Source organism: Haliotis rubra, unplaced genomic scaffold (assembly GCF_003918875.1).
Source record: "Haliotis rubra isolate DU_JTF1 unplaced genomic scaffold, ASM391887v1 Scf334, whole genome shotgun sequence".
In the NCBI taxonomy this organism is placed as follows: Eukaryota; Metazoa; Mollusca; class Gastropoda; order Lepetellida; family Haliotidae; genus Haliotis; species Haliotis rubra.
In genome coordinates, this window is record NW_025767007.1 from 1,052,476 (window position 1) to 1,070,928 (window position 18,453).

Consider the following 18,453-nt stretch of genomic DNA (forward strand, 5'->3'; position numbering starts at 1 on the left):
CAAACGGGTTTAGAGCCTAAACGCGGAAATGATCCATATAACCCTGTTGAAATTCACGACAGGTATTGCGAAAAATGCGTGCTTTCTAAGTTTATTCTTTTAAGCGTTGGCTTACAGAAGTAAGGGGGTCTATATAATAGCCTTGGTTCTATCGTAGTAATAGGGTAGGCGTTCATTGCCAGTTCCCTTTTCTGAGAGAGAAATCCTGTCAGTCATAATGCAACATCGCACGGATGAACGTAACGTTTTATAAACCTATACGGCACAGCAACAACCAATCCTTCGATGTGTAGTCGTTCACGCTACCACCTGTGCACGGAGTCTGTTGTGCATGGTGATTGTTGTCACTTTTGCCTGTCACCTTCAATTTTGCTTGGTATATATTTGTACAATATCATGTTAAGTTCGTTGTAAAATCTGGTGGTATATGTGTATTTGCCTGTGAGTGAGTGAGTGACTTTAGTTTTACGCCACAGTCAGCAATATTTCAGCTATATGGCGGCGGTCTGTAAAAATCGAGTCTGGACCAGACAATCCAGTGATCAACAGCATGAGAATCGATATACGCAATTGGGATAGGGTGACATGCGTCAACCCAGTCAGCGAGCCTGACCACCCAATCCCGTTTGTCGCCTCTTACGACAAGCATGGGTTACTGAAGGTTCATTCTAACCCGGACCTTCACGGGTCTCTCGCCAAAGACAATATGGAAATGGACGAACTGATAAAAGACAAACGATATTACCCGAAATGAAGAAATTAATTATTAATCAAGTAGTAGAGAGAAGCACCGAAGAGAACACTTTCAAGGTACTGGCCTTGGGGCAAATGAAACTTTAACTACTCCCGATTACAAAAGGAGACATCCATACAGACAAACAAACAATAATTTATTGATTAAACTTACAGTGAGAGAAAAGGTTATATAAAAACACAGTTGTTGATTATGTAACATTGCCACTTTTATAACATTCTTACAGTGAGTGTGACGGGGGTACCCCCCCATTACCCCTACATGCCACTACCCCTACAGCTTATAACAACATAGTTTACGGTCTGTTGCACTGTTAATCCACTGCCTGTTACCTATTCCACACAATGGACTAATCCACTTAAGAGACATAACAACACACAACTAAAAGGTTGAGGGGGAATGATTTTAAAGAAAAGTGATCATCATTTGTCATCATCAAGATTTTAATTGATCTTCAGTAACCCATGCTCGTCGTAAGAAGCGACTAACGGGATCGGGTGGTCAGGCTCGCTGACTTGGTTGACACATGTCATCGGTTCCCAATTGCGCAGATCGATGCTCATGCTGTTGATCACTGGATTGTCTGGTCCAGGCTCGATTATTTACAGACCGCCGCCATATAGCTGGAATATTGCTGAGTGCGGCGTAAAACTAAACTCACTCACTCACTAATTTACTTGATATAAAAATGAGGGCAACTTCGTATGCTTCAATATTAATTTGTGTCACTGACAAATGATGACATATACACCCAAAGGAAAACATCCATCATATTATGTAATGTTTCAGAATAATGATGATTATGATGGCAATGCTGATGGTAGTTGTACAAAACAAACCAGGATGTTGTTTTCTTGAATAAATTACTCTGGACTTTCTTTTCCATTTTGAATGAAGTCACTTCACCAACAGAGTGTTTCGAGTTAAGTGCTTTTCACAAGCTAAATGGGGACACAACCACATTTCTGTTCAGCGTGCAAATTGTGTATTGCCCGAGTTTTGTATAAACGACAGGGGATATGGCGGATTACGATTTAAGGGAGCCTACAGCTAGTGACACTTGCTCGTGTAATAATCTCTATTTACACCACTGTATATGAAGTAGGTTCGCCAGTCTGCCCCAGTTGGATTTTGTGGTAGAAGGATTGTTGATGGAAGAGATTTCGTTGCTAAGAGAACTTAGTGTAGCAGAGTAAATTTGAAATGTATTGTTTAGTAACCATGGGTTATAGGTCATGGTCGTTGGTTGTAAGGAGGTTTACATTGGTTTGTGAAAATGAATAAAAACGTATGAAAAGGTTAAATAATTGTATTAAAACATGTCATATTGGTGGTAATCTTTTATGGTTATTTTGTGGTCTGGTCTATTTCACTATTTATCAGCTGTCTGATATTCTGACTACTAGTTAAAATATGCATTTGTTTCCGCCATATAGCTGGGATATTGCTGAGTTCGGCGCTAAACAACGAACAAACAAACCTTTGTTCTTGCCATTCGTCACCACTCGCCCTTGTTGTAATCTGAAAGAGTGAGTGAGTGAGTTTAGTTTTACGCCGCACTCAGAAATATTCCAGCTATATGGGGTCGGTCTGTAAATAATCGTGTCTGGACCAGACAACCCAGTGATCAACATCATGAGCATCCATCTGCGCAATTGGGAACCGATGACATGTGTCAACCAAGTCAGCGAGCCTGACCACCCAATCCCGTTAGTCGCCTCTTACGACAAGCATAGTCGCCTCTTGTGGCAAACATGGGTTGCTGAAGACCTATTCTAACCCGGATCTTCACGGGTCTAGTCTGAAAGAAGACGCGTCCACATATCGATGAATGTAATATGCGAAAATAAGACAAACCAATCAGAATGCGCGTAAGGGTTGTGCTACTTTGATAAAAACATGCAAAGTGTTTAATCGGTTATGGCAGTATGTGACTGTTTACAAATCGTGAAAATATACTATTTTGACATTACCATGTACATAGCAAACAGATTTTTTGTTGCCAAAATTTAGGTTTTTAATAAGATCGGTCCACGAAGAGTGAGAGATTCAAATACATGCACGTGCGTTTGTTTGTATAATGGCTCCCATATTACCAATTGAGTATGTTCTCTGAATATTTTACGTGCGCTTTCCGACATAACACGTTTTTCGCACACGGTCTCACCGTCTATTCGTTTTTTCAAGTCCATTTCATTTGTACCCTTTTGATATATATATACAGAAGTAATAAATATTTTAAAGTAATGTTTCTATGAATAGCTACGAGTTTCAAAACAATGTATTTAGATATCACTGATAAACTGTTATTATAAATATTGTGCTGAGTTCGACTTCACTGGGGATATTTTATTTGTCGTTTCGGGTTAAATCATTTAAAAAAAATTCCATCAGGAGTATGGAGCATGGTTACATGCAAGTTTTGACAACAGGGCCCTTATTCTCGAAACGTTCGTAGCCCTAAGAATTCTTAACTTTGATCGTAGACAATGTATTAAGAATGGGCTTAAGTAGTTCGTAGGGCTACGAACGTTTCGAGAATAGCTAGCCAGGTACACATCGCATACACTATATCATGATAGGAACCTCAAACTAATTCTTCACTTTGAGATATATTTTAAAGTAATCGTTGTGCATCTGGTTTGGGATTTGTTTCAGCATATATTTTTATGTTCTATTGCTCATTCAAGGATAAGAACCATTTGCTGTTCTTAAACCGTATTCAGAAATATGCATTTGGAAGTATAAGGTGACCTGTTGATAATAAGATATGTTTAATAAATCATCATCATTAATATTATTATTGTTTAAAACAGATTCTTGAGAGCCATTTAGAGGTTGGTGAATATATAAGACGAGTATATGGATGGCAACTTCTTATTTATTGTAACACAACGTTTCTGAGCCACTTCTTGCCTCTTCTTCAATCACCTGAAACGTCATCCATATACTCGTCTTATACGTTTCAAACAGGTTAAAATATTCTAAAACCTGTAATATGCGAGTGCTTAAGTATAATGTATTGTTTTTTCCCCATGAAATTAAACAGAAATGGAGTTATTGATCTTGTTTGATGTGCACCTGTCAGTTCTTTGCCCACGATTCTGAAAAATCTGATTAACCTAATGCTATTTCATCTGAACGTTTCGGACTGTAAGACCCTGCTTTCGAATTCACTTTGACAACCGTTCATTTACTGGCAAATATTGGATTGAGCATGACAGGCGATAAAATGGTACTAGTTGAAAGGGTTTTGTTCCCTTACGCCCTCCAGTGTGGAGAGGTTGTCCAATACTTGTCACGGTGTTGTCCTGGGCATGTAGGCGAGGTCTTGGATCCCAACGTGGGCGATGACGAACAAAACAAACAATGTTTAATTAACGATGACTTCAGAAATGCCTCGTGTACTAAAATACAAATGTGCTTACATTTCACATTATTGGGCATATTTTAGCTTTCCGGGTCTTTCATATTTTGTCAGCGTATTCATCATCAATTCCACCCGTGGTATGGCAGCAAGGTTACAAGCAAGTTCAGACAGCTGGTTGACACCGCGTACACTAATTTATGGTAGGACTCTCCACAAATTCTCCAGTTCGAGATATATGTTAATGTAATTTTTGTGTATTTATTTTTTCTTATTACTGCTAATGTTATATAAATTTAATTGCCTATTCGGGAAGAAAAAAAGTCGTGTGACACGCTCTGGTGTGTATGGAATGAATGCTGCTATATATTCATGTACTGATAAGGACTGAACACCTTCTTCATAGTGTCTTGTAAATGTACTATACATTTGGATTGAATTCATGAGAATACTCTACTCGCTGAGTTTGATTATACTTTACAGTGTATGTTATGTTCAAATGTTCTAATCAATAAAATAAAATCCCTAGATATGTGTACATATACTGACGTATTACCTCAATGACCAAAACTGACACTTGTTATATTCCCATTCATATTCCCATACTACCATTGGGAGTGAGTGCGTTTGGTTTTACACCGCTTTCAGCAATATTCCAGCAATATCCCTGCGGGATATGGGCTTCACACAGTGTACCCATGTGGGGAATCGAACCCAGGTCTTCTGCGTGACGTGCAAACGCCTTAACCACTACGCTACCCCACCGCCCCACTTCCATTAGGACACAACTGGGTACTTGGCATACAATATTTATTGTAATTGTGAAGCCCATTCGTACATTTCATAGCCGAAAACAGAAACACAAAACAACGCCATGGTGAAAACTTTTTTTGGGTCATACTATCTCTTACGTAGTACTGAATATTTCCTACGTAGGGCTTAGTATCTCCTACGTAGTACTTAATATCACCTACGTAGGACTTACTATCTCCTATGTAGTACTTAATATCTCCTACGTAGGGCTTAGTATCTCCTACGTAGTACTTAATATCACCTTCGTAGGACATACTATCTGCTACGTAGGACTTAATATCTCCTACGTAGGAAGTAGTATCTCGTAGGACATACTATCTCCTACGTACTATCTCCTACGTAGGACTTACTATCTCCTACGTAGGACTTACTATCTCCTACGTAGGACTATTTTCTCCTATGTAGAAGTCCTAAGTCCTACGTAGGTGATGCTAAGTCCTACGTAGGAGATACTTTGTAGCATGTATCACTTATCTATATTGTTTCTTTCGGTTGAAAGAAATGAATTAGATAGAAACTATTTTCTCCTTGGTGGTATGCGAATCTACCAAGGGAGGTAATTTTGTCCGACAGGTGGCGCTGTTTAACGTATAAATGGAGAGGGAATTTCAAATATCGTCTCTCTCGCTCTAGACACGGCAGTGTTCACATCATTTCTAATATGGATGACAACTCTTCTACGGCGGGAAAATTGGACGCCATCTTAGAGAAGTTGGATACTAACCGACAAGAGATTGAGTCAGCCTTCGATCATAAGATTTCTAAGCTGAGAGAGGAGTTCATCCACAACGCCAAAGATATAAAGAAATTAAAAGCAGAGTCCGAATACTCCTGGTTCCGAGAGAGTAACAAAATACAGTTTAACTTTAATTCGGACGTATTAGACGGTTTGACTTTGGCTAAACAAGCTTTAGTATCTGGAGATTTGACAAAGGCTTCTATGAGCATTGACGAAGAAGTAAGTAGATTACAAAAAAGAAACAAGTTAATCAAAATCGCTGATTCCTCTGAGGGTGGGTGGGAGACCGTACGTAATTACGTCTCCAATGAGTTAGGAGACGACACAGACGACGATAGGAAGATCGCTAAAGCAGATTTTAAAGCTTTAAAAAAGTTAAACAAAAAGAGAAATAAGAATGGTCCCTATGCATCCAAGAGTGTGCGAAGATCGCAAATTACGCCTTCACCCGTGCAGTACACTCTTCCTGTTAGCAGCCCTGTACACACTCAACCGATTCAGCCAATTCAGCCCTTTCGTGGGGTCAGAGGTCAGAGACAAGGATCCTGCTTTTCCTGTGGCGACTTTTCACACTACTTCAGAGAATGCCCCTACCGAGCAAGCAGCTCGCAGTCGTCACGACCTGTCACAGGAGCAGGCGTCACGTCGACAGTCACGTCCTAATGACTATGCGGATAAAGATTTGTCAGTTAAGTTGTTTTGTGATTCTAATATCTCTGAGATCGATGTTAATGTGACACATCGTATGCTTACTGACAATTATTTTGAATATGAACAGGGCACAGCAGAAATCATTAGTCAAGGGTCGTTTAAAAGCTAACTTGAACTTTTGGTGTGATATTGGTACCTCGGATTACATCCTTGATATAATCGGTAATGGCTACAAAATTCCTTTTATTTCCAGACCTCCGAGTATGCATTTGTGCAATAACAGTTCAGCGTTAAAGCATGTGGAGTTTGTGAATGGCGCCATATCTGATTTAAAGAACAAGCATTTGATATCGGAGTGCGAGTTTCCTCCATACGTTGTTAATCCATTGTCTGTTGCCATTCAGTCAACTGGTAAAAAACGTTTGATCTTGGATTTATCTAGAGTTAACAATTATGTTCAGAAGAAGAGTGTCAAGTATGAAGATTGGAAAGTGGCTTGTGAGTACATAAACATGAATGACTGGCTTATCAAATTCGATATCCACTCGGCCTATCACCATATCGATATTTGTCATCATCACACAAATTATCTCGGTTTCTCATGGAGAGATTCGACAGGGGAGAATCGCTATTATAAGTTCTTGGTTATGCCATTTGGGCTTACATCTGCTCCATATGTATTTACTAAAGTTATGCGTCAACTTGTTAAGAAATGGCGGTATGAGGGCAAGAAAATAGTAACATTTTTAGACGACGGTATTTTATCTGCTTCCTCTTCTGATAACGCCAATTCTACAGGTGAAAGGGTGAAAGAAGATTTGATAGGGTCAGGCTTTGTCCCTAAAGTTGAAAAGTCGTTATGGTCGTCCGCCCAGTCTCTTGAGTGGTTAGGATTCCATATTAACACTGTTTCCATGGTATTGTCTATCCCACAGAGAAAGAGGGATAAGTTAATTTCAGACATTCAGTATCTACTTACGCATAAGCATAGATATCAGAGTGTTAGGTCACTGGCCTCAGTCGTTGGGCAGGTAGTATCAATGAAGATGGTGACAGGCCCAATTGCTCAACTTATGACTAGATCGCTCAGTATGGATATCATATCTGTGTCATCTTGGAGCAGCAAAGTGAAGCTATCCTCTCAAAGTGTTTATCAATTGACATTTTGGTTGACGCATATTAATGCTTACTCAAGTACTGTGCTAAAGACAAAATCTATTGCAACGCGAGTTGTGTACAGTGATGCGAGTGGCTCTTGTTTTGGGGGCTATTGTGTGCAGTTTGGTCAAGCTATATCTCATGGTCAGTGGTCAGATGACGAAGCTAAGTCGAGTTCTACTTGGAGAGAACTTCAAGCAGTGCACTTTGTGTTGAAAAGCTTTATTCCCAGCCTGTCTTCACACAAAGTAATGTGGCTTACAGATAACAAGAACATTACGTCAATAGTGGAGAAAGGGAGCATGAAACCTCATCTCCAGGCGGTTGTGCTGGATATCTTCAAACTGTGTTTCTCTCGCCATGTGATTTTACTTATGCAGTGGATACCTCGTTCTGATAACGAGACAGCGGATATGCTAAGTAAAATTGTTGACTATGATGACTGGTCCATTCCAAGCTATATTTTCAAGCAGATAGATGCTAAATGGGGACCCCATAGTGTGGACAGATTTGCTTCGGTTTATAATACCAAGCTCCCATGCTTTAATTCCAGATTTTATAATCCTGGTTGTGATGCTGTTGATTGTTTCACTGTTAACTGGGGTGGTGTTCTTAACTGGCTTGTTCCCCGTGTGTCTGATGCCTTAGTCCCCAGGTGCCTTAGACATTTGGCAGAAAGTAAAGCTAAGGGCACCCTTATTGTGGCAGAGTGGCACTCGGCATGCTTTTGGCCTCTTATTACTCATAATTATGAGTTTATTCCCCAAGTGAAGGATGTGATGTACCTTTCCAGATCTAAACAAGCCTATGTTGCGTCTAGGGTTAAAGGAGGCCTCTTTGGCGAACGTGATTTGGATTTTGATATGTTAGCATTGTTTGTTGATTTCAGCATTATCTAATTTCACGTTTCTGTTTACAGATTTGTTGTCCAATGCTTATGGAGATGAGTTGGAGAGGTTGCCAAGTGGTGTGAGGAGTTTAGCTGACGAATTACCTGCGTTGTTGTCTCACTGTAGGGCTGATTCTACGGCACGGAAATACCGTTATGGTATTGCAGCATGGAAACGGTGGGCCCTTTCTTGTGATGTGCCTTATCAATTGCCTATGTCACCATTACATTGCTCAATATATCTTGTATCTGTTGTTCAGAGATGTGATTCGTTCGCCCCGGTGCAAACTGCGTTTTACAGCATTCGTTATGCTCATGTTGTTGTAGGTCTACCTAGTCCTACTGAGAATAGTTTGGTAAGAAACGTGTTAGAGGCGGCTAAACGAAAGTTAGCCAGGTATGTTTCTAAAAAAGAACCAATTACTATTGATTTGTTAGAAAAATTGTATGACTTTTGTTTTGTTTCACCAACCCTTAGTAGTTTTAGAGTTATATGTATGTGCCTTATAGCTTATGCAGGATTCTTAAGATCAGCTGAGCTTTTGCATATTACAAGACAAGATGTTGTTTTTTATGATACTCACATCATGATTTTCATTGAACAGTCCAAGACAGACGTTTATAGGGACGGTTCGTGGTTGGTGATTAGTAGGACTAATTCCAAGTTATGTCCGGTTGTGTGTATGGAGAAGTATCTGGAAGCAGCTAATATTGATTCTGAGTCTAGTGAATATATTTTTAGGAGTTTAACAAAGACCAATTCTGGTTATAGATTAAGAAAGGATGATCGACCTTTGTCTTATACTCGCCTGAGAGAGATTTTCACAGAGGCGCTTGAACCATTTGTTTCCAATATTAAAGTGTATGGCTTACATAGCCTTCGCAGTGGAGGGGCTTCGGCAGCAGCGAATAATGGTGTTCCGGACAGAATGTTTAAAAGACACGGTAGATGGAGGAGTGAAAATGCCAAAGATGGCTACATCAAAGATGATCTCCAAAAACGTTTAAACGTTTCACTTTCTTTAGGCCTTTGACTTTCTTTGAATCTCTATATGTGTCGCCGAGCGGCCGTTCCAATGTTCTGAATGTGTTGTGTTTCTATTTGGAGTGAGCTCTGTTGGGAAGGAGAAATATTGTTTCTTTCTGTTGAATGAAATGAATTAGATAGAAACTATTTTCTCCTTGGTGGTATGCGAATCTACCAAGGGAGGTAATTTTGTCCGACAGGTGGCGCTGTTTAAGGTATAAATGGAGAGGGAATTTCAAATATCGTCTCTCTCGCTCTAGACACGGCAGTGTTCACATCATTTAACTTTTATTTCCTTTAATTTCATGTATATATGTATATATCTATATTTCATATGCATAATATCTCATATTTTGTTTTATTGTTGCAGGTGGTGGTTGTATTTGACCGTGATGGTTGTGAATTAAGCACAGTGTGGTGCTTGTGAGCATTGTTTGCTGTCTGATTTATGTGCACTTGATGAATTTTGTAAACAGGTTTAATTCCTGTTATCTTCATGGGTAGTAAACCAAGTTTGGTATGTAGAGCTGATTTGCTCATATTTTCTACCGTGTATGGTTAGGTTGCAGAGCCTTTATAACACTGATTTGTTGTGACTTTGTTTGATTAACATGCCAGGCTGCGAAGCCTTTATAATATCCTGTTATACATTGAATGTATTATAATGGTTAGTATATTATGAGCAGCAATGTTTTGCAAACTAGGCTGCAGAGCCTTGAGAATACTGTTATGACATTGTTGTCCTGTGGTGAGACAATGTTTGTTTCATTTTGCATCATGTTGTAAATACTATAAACTTCCTAGTAAGAACTTTAGCATTCGTCGGGAGGGCACAGTTCCAGAGTTTTTTCTCATGTATGAGTTGTTATCTCTGGTTTATGTGGCGGGCTAGTTCTACTGAACATGATGTCGTATTGCAAGTTGCGTGATGTACATATCTTGTTATAAGTGCTGAATTTTGCTGGAATGTGGTTATATGAGGATTTTGTAAAACGGAATAAATCTGCCATGTGTCGCCGAGCGGCCGTTCCAATGTTCTGAATGTGTTGTGTTTCTATTTGGAGTGGGCTCTGTTGGGAAGGAGAACCTACGTAGGACTTAGTATCTCCTACGTAGGACTTACTATCTCCTACGTAGTACTTAATATCTCCTGTGGGAGATGATCGATATACGTTGATATACATTATTCTGAAATGGTCGACTTAAATCCCCAGAGACGCACACAATCTCCTGTTTCACTGTTTCAGTCACTGTTAGCGTCTACAGTCATTCGTTTCATTCACTATTAGAGTCTACAGTTATGTGTTTCATTTACTGTTAGAGTCTACTGTTTCCTTCACTATTAGAGTCGTGTGTTCAACTAATTGTTGCACATTGGTACTGTGTTGGACCGACTGTTCTACTTTACTGCCTTGCGTTCAGTTTGCTCTACTATTACGCGTTGAAGTTAGTTCACTGTTATATGTTGCACTTTGTTACACTTTACTATTATGCGTTGGATATTTCAGAGGTCGTTGCACATGAATCATAATGTGCGTGTACAGACGTATCTTAGACTATCGGTGGTAATCTATGTGTACGAATCCCCTTATAATTATACAAACAACTATAATGACAATTCTTTGCCTTTTTGAATTTCGTATTGTTTTACGCCGCACTCAACACTTTTCCACCCCAGTCAAGTCAACCTGTAAACAATTACGAAAAAAACGAGCCGCAAACTAGCGTTGCATCTGGTCCAACCTAGCCCCATCTGAAGACAAGCAACAACTTGCGGAGGTCGTGTTATAACCCGTGTGTGAGAATAGATGTATGTACGATCGATTAAACATAACCATATCCAAACCTCAATAACAGCACTTAGAACAGGTTCCCCGTCACCCTAACGTAACACATACAATAACACTGTATAGTAACACTGCGTTAGTGTCATGAATATTCACTGACTACTATCTAACGTCCTGCATAGCCAAACATTTCTCAACTTAATAACCATACTTCATAATCCGAACCTTAAAAAGGATATATTAAGTCCTACGTAGGAGATAGTATGTCCTACGTAAGAGATATTAAGTACTACGTAAGAGATAGTATGTCCTATGTAGTACTTAATAACTCCTACGTAGGAGATAGTGACACACACAAAAATTTCACCGTGGCCCTACTACGCTTCCGTAGATATAGGTTACAGCACACTCTTGATGGAATTAAAACAGATTCTTTCGTGATGAGCCAAAACATTAATATTACCCACAAGACTACTCCACCGCCGCTATTCTGGTGATGAAAAGACGTGTTTAATATTGGTGTGTACGTATACATGGCAAAGTGATTGGGTACGTACACTCGCATACACACACACGCATGCATGCATGAATATTTGTCTACACACATTTTGACATAGACACGGCTCTGACACGCACATGTGCACTTATACTTACTTACATTTGCTTATTTACATACCTACTGACTTACTTACACACTTACGTACATGCACCCACTCACGTACATACAAACACTTGCATACACACTTACATAGGTATGCATGCATTCATGTATGTATGAGGGACAGCCTATCCGAGCAGCATTATTCTAACTGAATGTAGGCAGCAATATTCGTCAAATTTGCGCACCCTAATGAGACGCCCATCACAATGGGCTTAATTGTGTGATTAAGGGCAGATTTAGCCTAATCGTGTTGGTAGTTACCAGCAAGGCAACCATCAGCCAATCGGAAACAAGCATACATCAAGACATCATATATAAACAGCATCCGTCTTGTTGAGGTCAGTAACAACTCAAGTGCCCAGCTGGACTTTTGCAGTATTCACATTCACCTTCTTCCTCCTTCCGCCACCATTCAACATGCGTGAGATCGTACATATGCAGGCTGGCCAATGCGGCAACCAGATCGGAGCTAAGGTAAAGTAATATAAGTGAATTTATATGAAAAGAAAATGGAAAACACTTTTACACATGATCACATTTGCAACAAAAAAGAAATCATGTTAATGTTTGTGCGAAAATGGCATTTGTGTGTGAATGCTGGGTTTTAAAATTCCCCGTATAAATATGATAGATTGTAGTTTTAACAAGAAAAGACGACAGTAGATCGTTTTGCTGAAAAATTCTGCATTAGATCTTAGACAAGGATCACGATTATTAAAACTTTGCAGGGAGAAATTAAACTAAAATTTCAGTGCATTGAACCTGCTTGGTAAGATTTCTGTTCTGAACTTCATTCTTTGAATCCAGTTCTGGGAGGTGATCTCTGATGAGCACGGAATTGACCCCACCGGCACCTACCACGGCGACTCCGACTTACAACTAGAGAGAATCAACGTCTACTACAACGAAGCTACAGGTGTGTAAGATACTAACGGATATTAACGGATACTTCTGTATTGAAGTTGTGTATAATTTTACTGCATGTTACAGTAATAGTGGCTTGTTTGTTTGTTGTTTAACGCCACACTTAGCAATACTCCAGCTATATGGCGGCGGTCTGTTAATAATCGAGTCTGGACCAGACAATCCAGTGATAAACAACATCGATGCACGCAATTGGCATATGATGAAATGTGCCAGCCCCTCACAACCCGATCCCGTTAGTCGCCTAATACGACAAGCGTGGGTTGCTGAAGACCAATTACTAAGTATAACCCGCATCTACAGTCCTTGATAATGAGGGCAGAAATATGACAGATAAATTCATCAGTCATAAATTCACGATGTATTAAAGTACGATATTGATGGCCCGATGCCTACACATACATAAATAAAACCAAAACAAACACCATGTACATTTTCCAGGAGGCAAGTATGTCCCCCCGTGCTGTCCTCGTGGATCTGGAGCCTGGAACCATGGACTCTGTCCGATCTGGGCCCTTTGGTCAAATCTTCCGTCCAGACAACTTTGTGTTCGGCCAGAGCGGTGCCGGCAACAACTGGGCCAAGGGACACTACACAGAGGGCGCCGAGCTGGTCGACTCCGTGTTGGACGTTGTCCGGAAGGAGGCAGAGAGCTGTGACTGTCTGCAGGGCTTCCAGCTGACCCACTCCCTGGGTGGAGGCACTGGGTCTGGTATGGGCACCCTCCTCATCAGCAAGATCAGGGAGGAGTACCCCGACAGGATCATGAACACCTTCTCAGTTGTGCCATCACCAAAGGTATATAAGAAGGATAAACATCTTGTTGATATGCCCCAATATAGGATATACTGTATTTCACTCCAGTCACCTAACATAATTAATACCTGGTCATGGAATATATTTATAGCTCCACCCAAGACACAAACAAATTCTGACTGTTGATGTAGCAAATATGAGGTTTTCGTTATCAGAGAAGCAGAGAGATGAAATATGTCTGTGTTATATGCACTGTATATAAGTATTTGTGAGTTTTAAAATGGCTATACAGTTGATCCAAATCATCAAAAGTTTTCCTTTTCCAGGTGTCTGACACAGTTGTCGAACCCTACAACGCAACCTTGTCTGTGCATCAACTGGTTGAGAACACTGATGAGTCCTACTGTATCGACAACGAAGCCCTTTACGACATCTGCTTCAGGACACTGAAGCTGACCACACCCACCTACGGTGACCTCAACCATCTGGTGTCCGCCACCATGTCCGGAGTAACAACATGTCTCCGATTCCCTGGACAGTTGAACGCTGATCTCCGAAAACTGGCTGTCAACATGGTGCCCTTCCCTCGTCTCCACTTCTTCATGCCTGGATTCGCTCCACTCACATCCAGAGGAAGCCAACAGTACCGTGCCCTGACTGTCCCCGAACTCACCCAACAGATGTTTGATGCCAAGAACATGATGGCTGCCTGCGATCCCCGACACGGCCGCTACCTGACCGTGGCTGCCATGTTCCGAGGTCGCATGTCCATGAAGGAGGTTGACGAACAGATGCTCAACGTCCAAAATAAAAACAGCAGCTACTTTGTCGAATGGATCCCCAACAACGTTAAAACCGCCGTCTGTGATATCCCACCACGTGGTCTCAAGATGTCGTCTACCTTCATTGGTAACAGCACAGCCATCCAGGAGATCTTCAAACGTATCTCCGAGCAGTTCACGGCCATGTTCAGGAGAAAGGCTTTCCTCCATTGGTACACTGGCGAGGGCATGGACGAGATGGAGTTCACTGAGGCCGAGTCCAACATGAACGACTTGGTTTCTGAGTACCAGCAGTACCAGGACGCCACCGCCGAGGAAGAGGGAGAATTTGATGAGGAGGAAGGAGAAGCTGAGGAAGCCTAGACCTGCATATATTTGTAGACTCAGAAATAAATCTGAACCCAATCAATATTTAATTTCTCTTGTTTTTTCAATGCACATTATTGATTAGAAATTATTATTAGTTTTGACGACGAATATACATTTGTGACTTTCAGAAACACAATGGAAGCCGACAGCTTTAGCAAATGACCACAGTACGAATGTTCAACCACATTCATAAAAGGAATTTACAACATTATGTCTTTGTACTTTTCCAGATCTGTATGTTTCCGCGCTTTATTGTATGAAACACATGCGAACATACACAACATTTCGTGAACTGTCGATCTGTTTGTGTTTCTGAAATTGCAAAATAGATCATTGTATTCATAACCCAGGCACGTTTGTAAAATAAGTTTTTTGTATCAAATACCTGTACAAACGCTTCTTTATCAGTGGAATTGTGTATTATGATTGATTGTGCAATGGCGTCAGTTTGTACATTCATTGGTATTTGTTTGCATTTTAATAACCCTATTTCTAAGATATGTGAGTGAGTAAATGAGTGAGTTTAGTTTTATGTCGCTTTTAGCAATATTCCAGCAATATCATGACAGGGGACACCAGAAATAGGCTTCAAACAATGTACCCATGTGGGGTATCGAACCCGGATCTTCGGCGTGACGAGCGAACGCTTTAACCACTAGTGGGCTACCCCACCACCCGAGAAGATGGGACTGTGTTTGTTTGATGCTTAACGCTGCTCTCGGCAATATTCCCGCTATATGGCGGCGGTCTGGACAGAAAATCCAGTGAACAACGGCATGAGCATCGATCGACGCAATTGGGATACGATGGCATGTGTCCACCAAGTCAGCGAGCCTGACCACCCGATCCCTTTAGTCACCTTTTACGACAAGCATGGGTTGCTGAAGACCCAATTCTAACCCGGATCTTCACGGGTTGTTTAGGCTGTGGAAGATGAGATAGAATATATGACCTGCTTTGTAAGCGTTATGTTATTGCATGCGTTAGTATAGGCATAATGGCAAACTTTGCAACATCTGCAGCTACTGTTCGTAACACAATCTTTTCATTGTCAAGTTTGCAGCACTAAAAATATTTTAGGAACAGAGAAAAATGTGTTACAGTTACCATTTTAATCTGAAAGTAGGTTGTGCATAATTAATGATCATGTGTCTATTTCATTATGGAATTAAGCATGAAGTAAAAGTTCAATATCGTAACTTGTCATTTGTATAATACCTGCCACGGAACCAGCTAGTAAAGAAGAGTATTATGTCACCATAACTAACTCAATGTCTACTAACAATGTTCATGTACATAAATTTAGTTTATTATCCACAACTTTCTGGAATCCTAAACCTCACAACATAATTATGTTGGAATGATATTTTGTGAAGCAAACTTACTGAAAATGTTTTTTGACATTTGTAAAATCGAATTAGGCAAAATTGTCACTGAATTGCAAAAATGTATTAATTGAGTTTTACTTTTGAACAATAAAAGTGCGGTTTAGTGAATCTGATGTTTACTTGGATAAAATGACTGCTCCCTTGCGAAAGAGATATCTGGACTAAGGAAATGTATTAAACGTATTTAAGCATGCAAATGTAATGATGAATATGGTTTGGCCTTTTATAGGCGATGTCTCTACTCATGTTTCCGACACATTGCACGTGCATTACGTGGAAAAGTTTTTCTGCATGCACTTTTCATGTATCGTTTTCATTTTTTTATGACAAACGTTTACAAACACACTTTGGGATACACAACAACCACGACATGATTAACGGGATTCACACAAAGGATTGCTGCGAACATATATCGAAATGAACTGCTGAAAATGCCTATGGGTTTCATTTCTTGAAGAGTATAATACCAGATGGCACACACACACAACACCCACACATCCAAAGAACTAGAATCTGTACTTTACCGAGAAATGAATTTTAAAAGTATATAATCCCATTTGGCCACTTTCTAAAAGGTATTGTGTATTCATGCCCTAAGACTCTGGAAATAATTTCATGGCTTCTTTGAAACAACATCGAGCAAAATATTAAACCAGCCGGCTCCTGACAAGTTGTCCTGTCTCATATAGCTTTAGGCTTCTCTGCCAGTCATGCACATTGTACGAGTTTGTCTTAGGGTATGTTTTGCGTTGCAAACAATATGGATTCTTCGGGCGTTTTGTGAGTATTCTTTATTTCTCTTCCCATACCCGTGTTGATACACTAAGCCTAATATAAGCAGCGACAATATTATGTACCAGCTACCAAATGGAACTGCAGAAAAGATTGTATATGAAACCACTTGAAGGTCTTGTGTTCATTTGTAAAATGAAAGACTAGATTACAATACACACAGCGGTTGTCTCTATAAACCTGTTCATATTCTGGCATATTTCTCACAGCTGTCACACACAGTTTTATGCATTAATTGGTAAGATTCACAGCACACACACACGAGAGAGAGAGAGAGAGAGAGAGAGAGAGAGAGAGAGAGAGAGAGAGAGAGAGAGAGAGAGAGAGAGAGAGAGAGAGAGAGAGAGAGAGAGAGAGAGAGAGAGAGAGAGAGAGAGAGAGAGAGAGAGAGAGAGAGAGAGAGAGAGAGAGAGAGAGAGAGAGAATCATAGTTACTAACTCAATACACTGATTAGTGACAAGAATCATGATTGAGTGTGTGAGTTTATTATCTTCAAACAATCATGATTCACATTGTACCCATGTGTGAGTTTAGTTTTATGCCGCTATTAATTGGTAATATTCCAGCATATCAACGCATGCGGCGCAATTGGACCCTACAAATAGGCTTCACACATTGTACCCATGTGTTGCTGATTTCGATCGGGATTCGAAGGAAAACAAGGGTTTTCGACTTGACGAGCGAACACAATAACCACCAGGCTACCCCACTGCTCAATATGCATACTTGAAAGTAACTAAAATATACTGTATATGTTCATTTCAAAGGCTAGATGCTAGTCTACTGACATGCCTAAGGTACGGGACAGTGACTTATGGAGAATGTTAAGTTAACAACTGATTGACATTTTTTTAGATCCCACTGACAGTTTCAAGTTCCTACCTGTGCCGGTCCACCAGCAGCTGCAGCTGACCCATAACCTATCAAAAGATGTCAAAAAGAGAGATGTCATTGTGAAGCATTACATTCATAACCTTCAAACCCAACTGGAGCACTGGGTACAACATCCACAGGTACGTAGACATAAATCTGTAGTGCTGAGACACACAGGCGTGAAGAGTTAAATCTGTAGTGCTGAGACACAGGCATGAAGAGTTACATCTGTAGTGCTGAGGCACAGGTACGTAGACATAAATCTGTAGTCCTGAGACACAGGCGTGAAGAGTTACATCTGTAGTCCTGAGACACAGGCGTGAAGAGTTACATCTGTAGTGCTGAGACACAGGCGTGAAGAGTTACATCTGTAGTCCTGAGACACAGGCGTGAAGAGTTACATCTGTAGTCCTGAGACACAGGCGTGAAGAGTTACATCTGTAGTCCTGAGACACAGGCGTGAAGAGTTACATCTGTAGTCCTGAGACACAGGCGTGAAGAGGTAAATCTGTAGTGCTGAGTGAGTGAGTAAGTGAGTTTTGACTTTACGCCGCTTTTAGCAATATTCCAGCAATATCACGGCGGGGGGACACCAGAAATGGGCTTCACACATTGTATCCATGTTGGGAATCGAACCCGGGTCTTCGGCGTGACGAGCGAACGCTTTAACCACTAGGCTACCCCACCGCCCCTAAGATTAACGAACTCTTGAGCTTAAAGAT

The 18,453-nt window shown here is 40.5% G+C and overlaps 1 protein-coding gene and 1 long non-coding RNA gene across 2 annotated transcripts; both read left to right on the plus strand.

Moving 5' to 3' along the window:
* The first annotated feature begins 9,113 nt into the window (after positions 1–9,113).
* Positions 9,114–10,436, plus strand: LOC124284348. The gene is made up of 2 exons (XR_006900536.1): positions 9,114–9,256; positions 9,628–10,436. It is a non-coding gene; the product is annotated as an uncharacterized LOC124284348 (long non-coding RNA).
* Positions 10,437–12,029: 1,593 nt separating this feature from the next.
* LOC124284347 (tubulin beta chain-like) lies at positions 12,030–14,717 on the plus strand. The gene is made up of 4 exons (XM_046720435.1): positions 12,030–12,320; positions 12,654–12,764; positions 13,212–13,568; positions 13,853–14,717. Exons 1-4 carry the CDS (start codon positions 12,264–12,266, stop codon positions 14,669–14,671), a joined length of 1,344 nt encoding a protein of 447 aa, XP_046576391.1. The 5' UTR covers positions 12,030–12,263; the 3' UTR covers positions 14,672–14,717.
* The last annotated feature ends 3,736 nt before the right edge of the window (positions 14,718–18,453 follow it).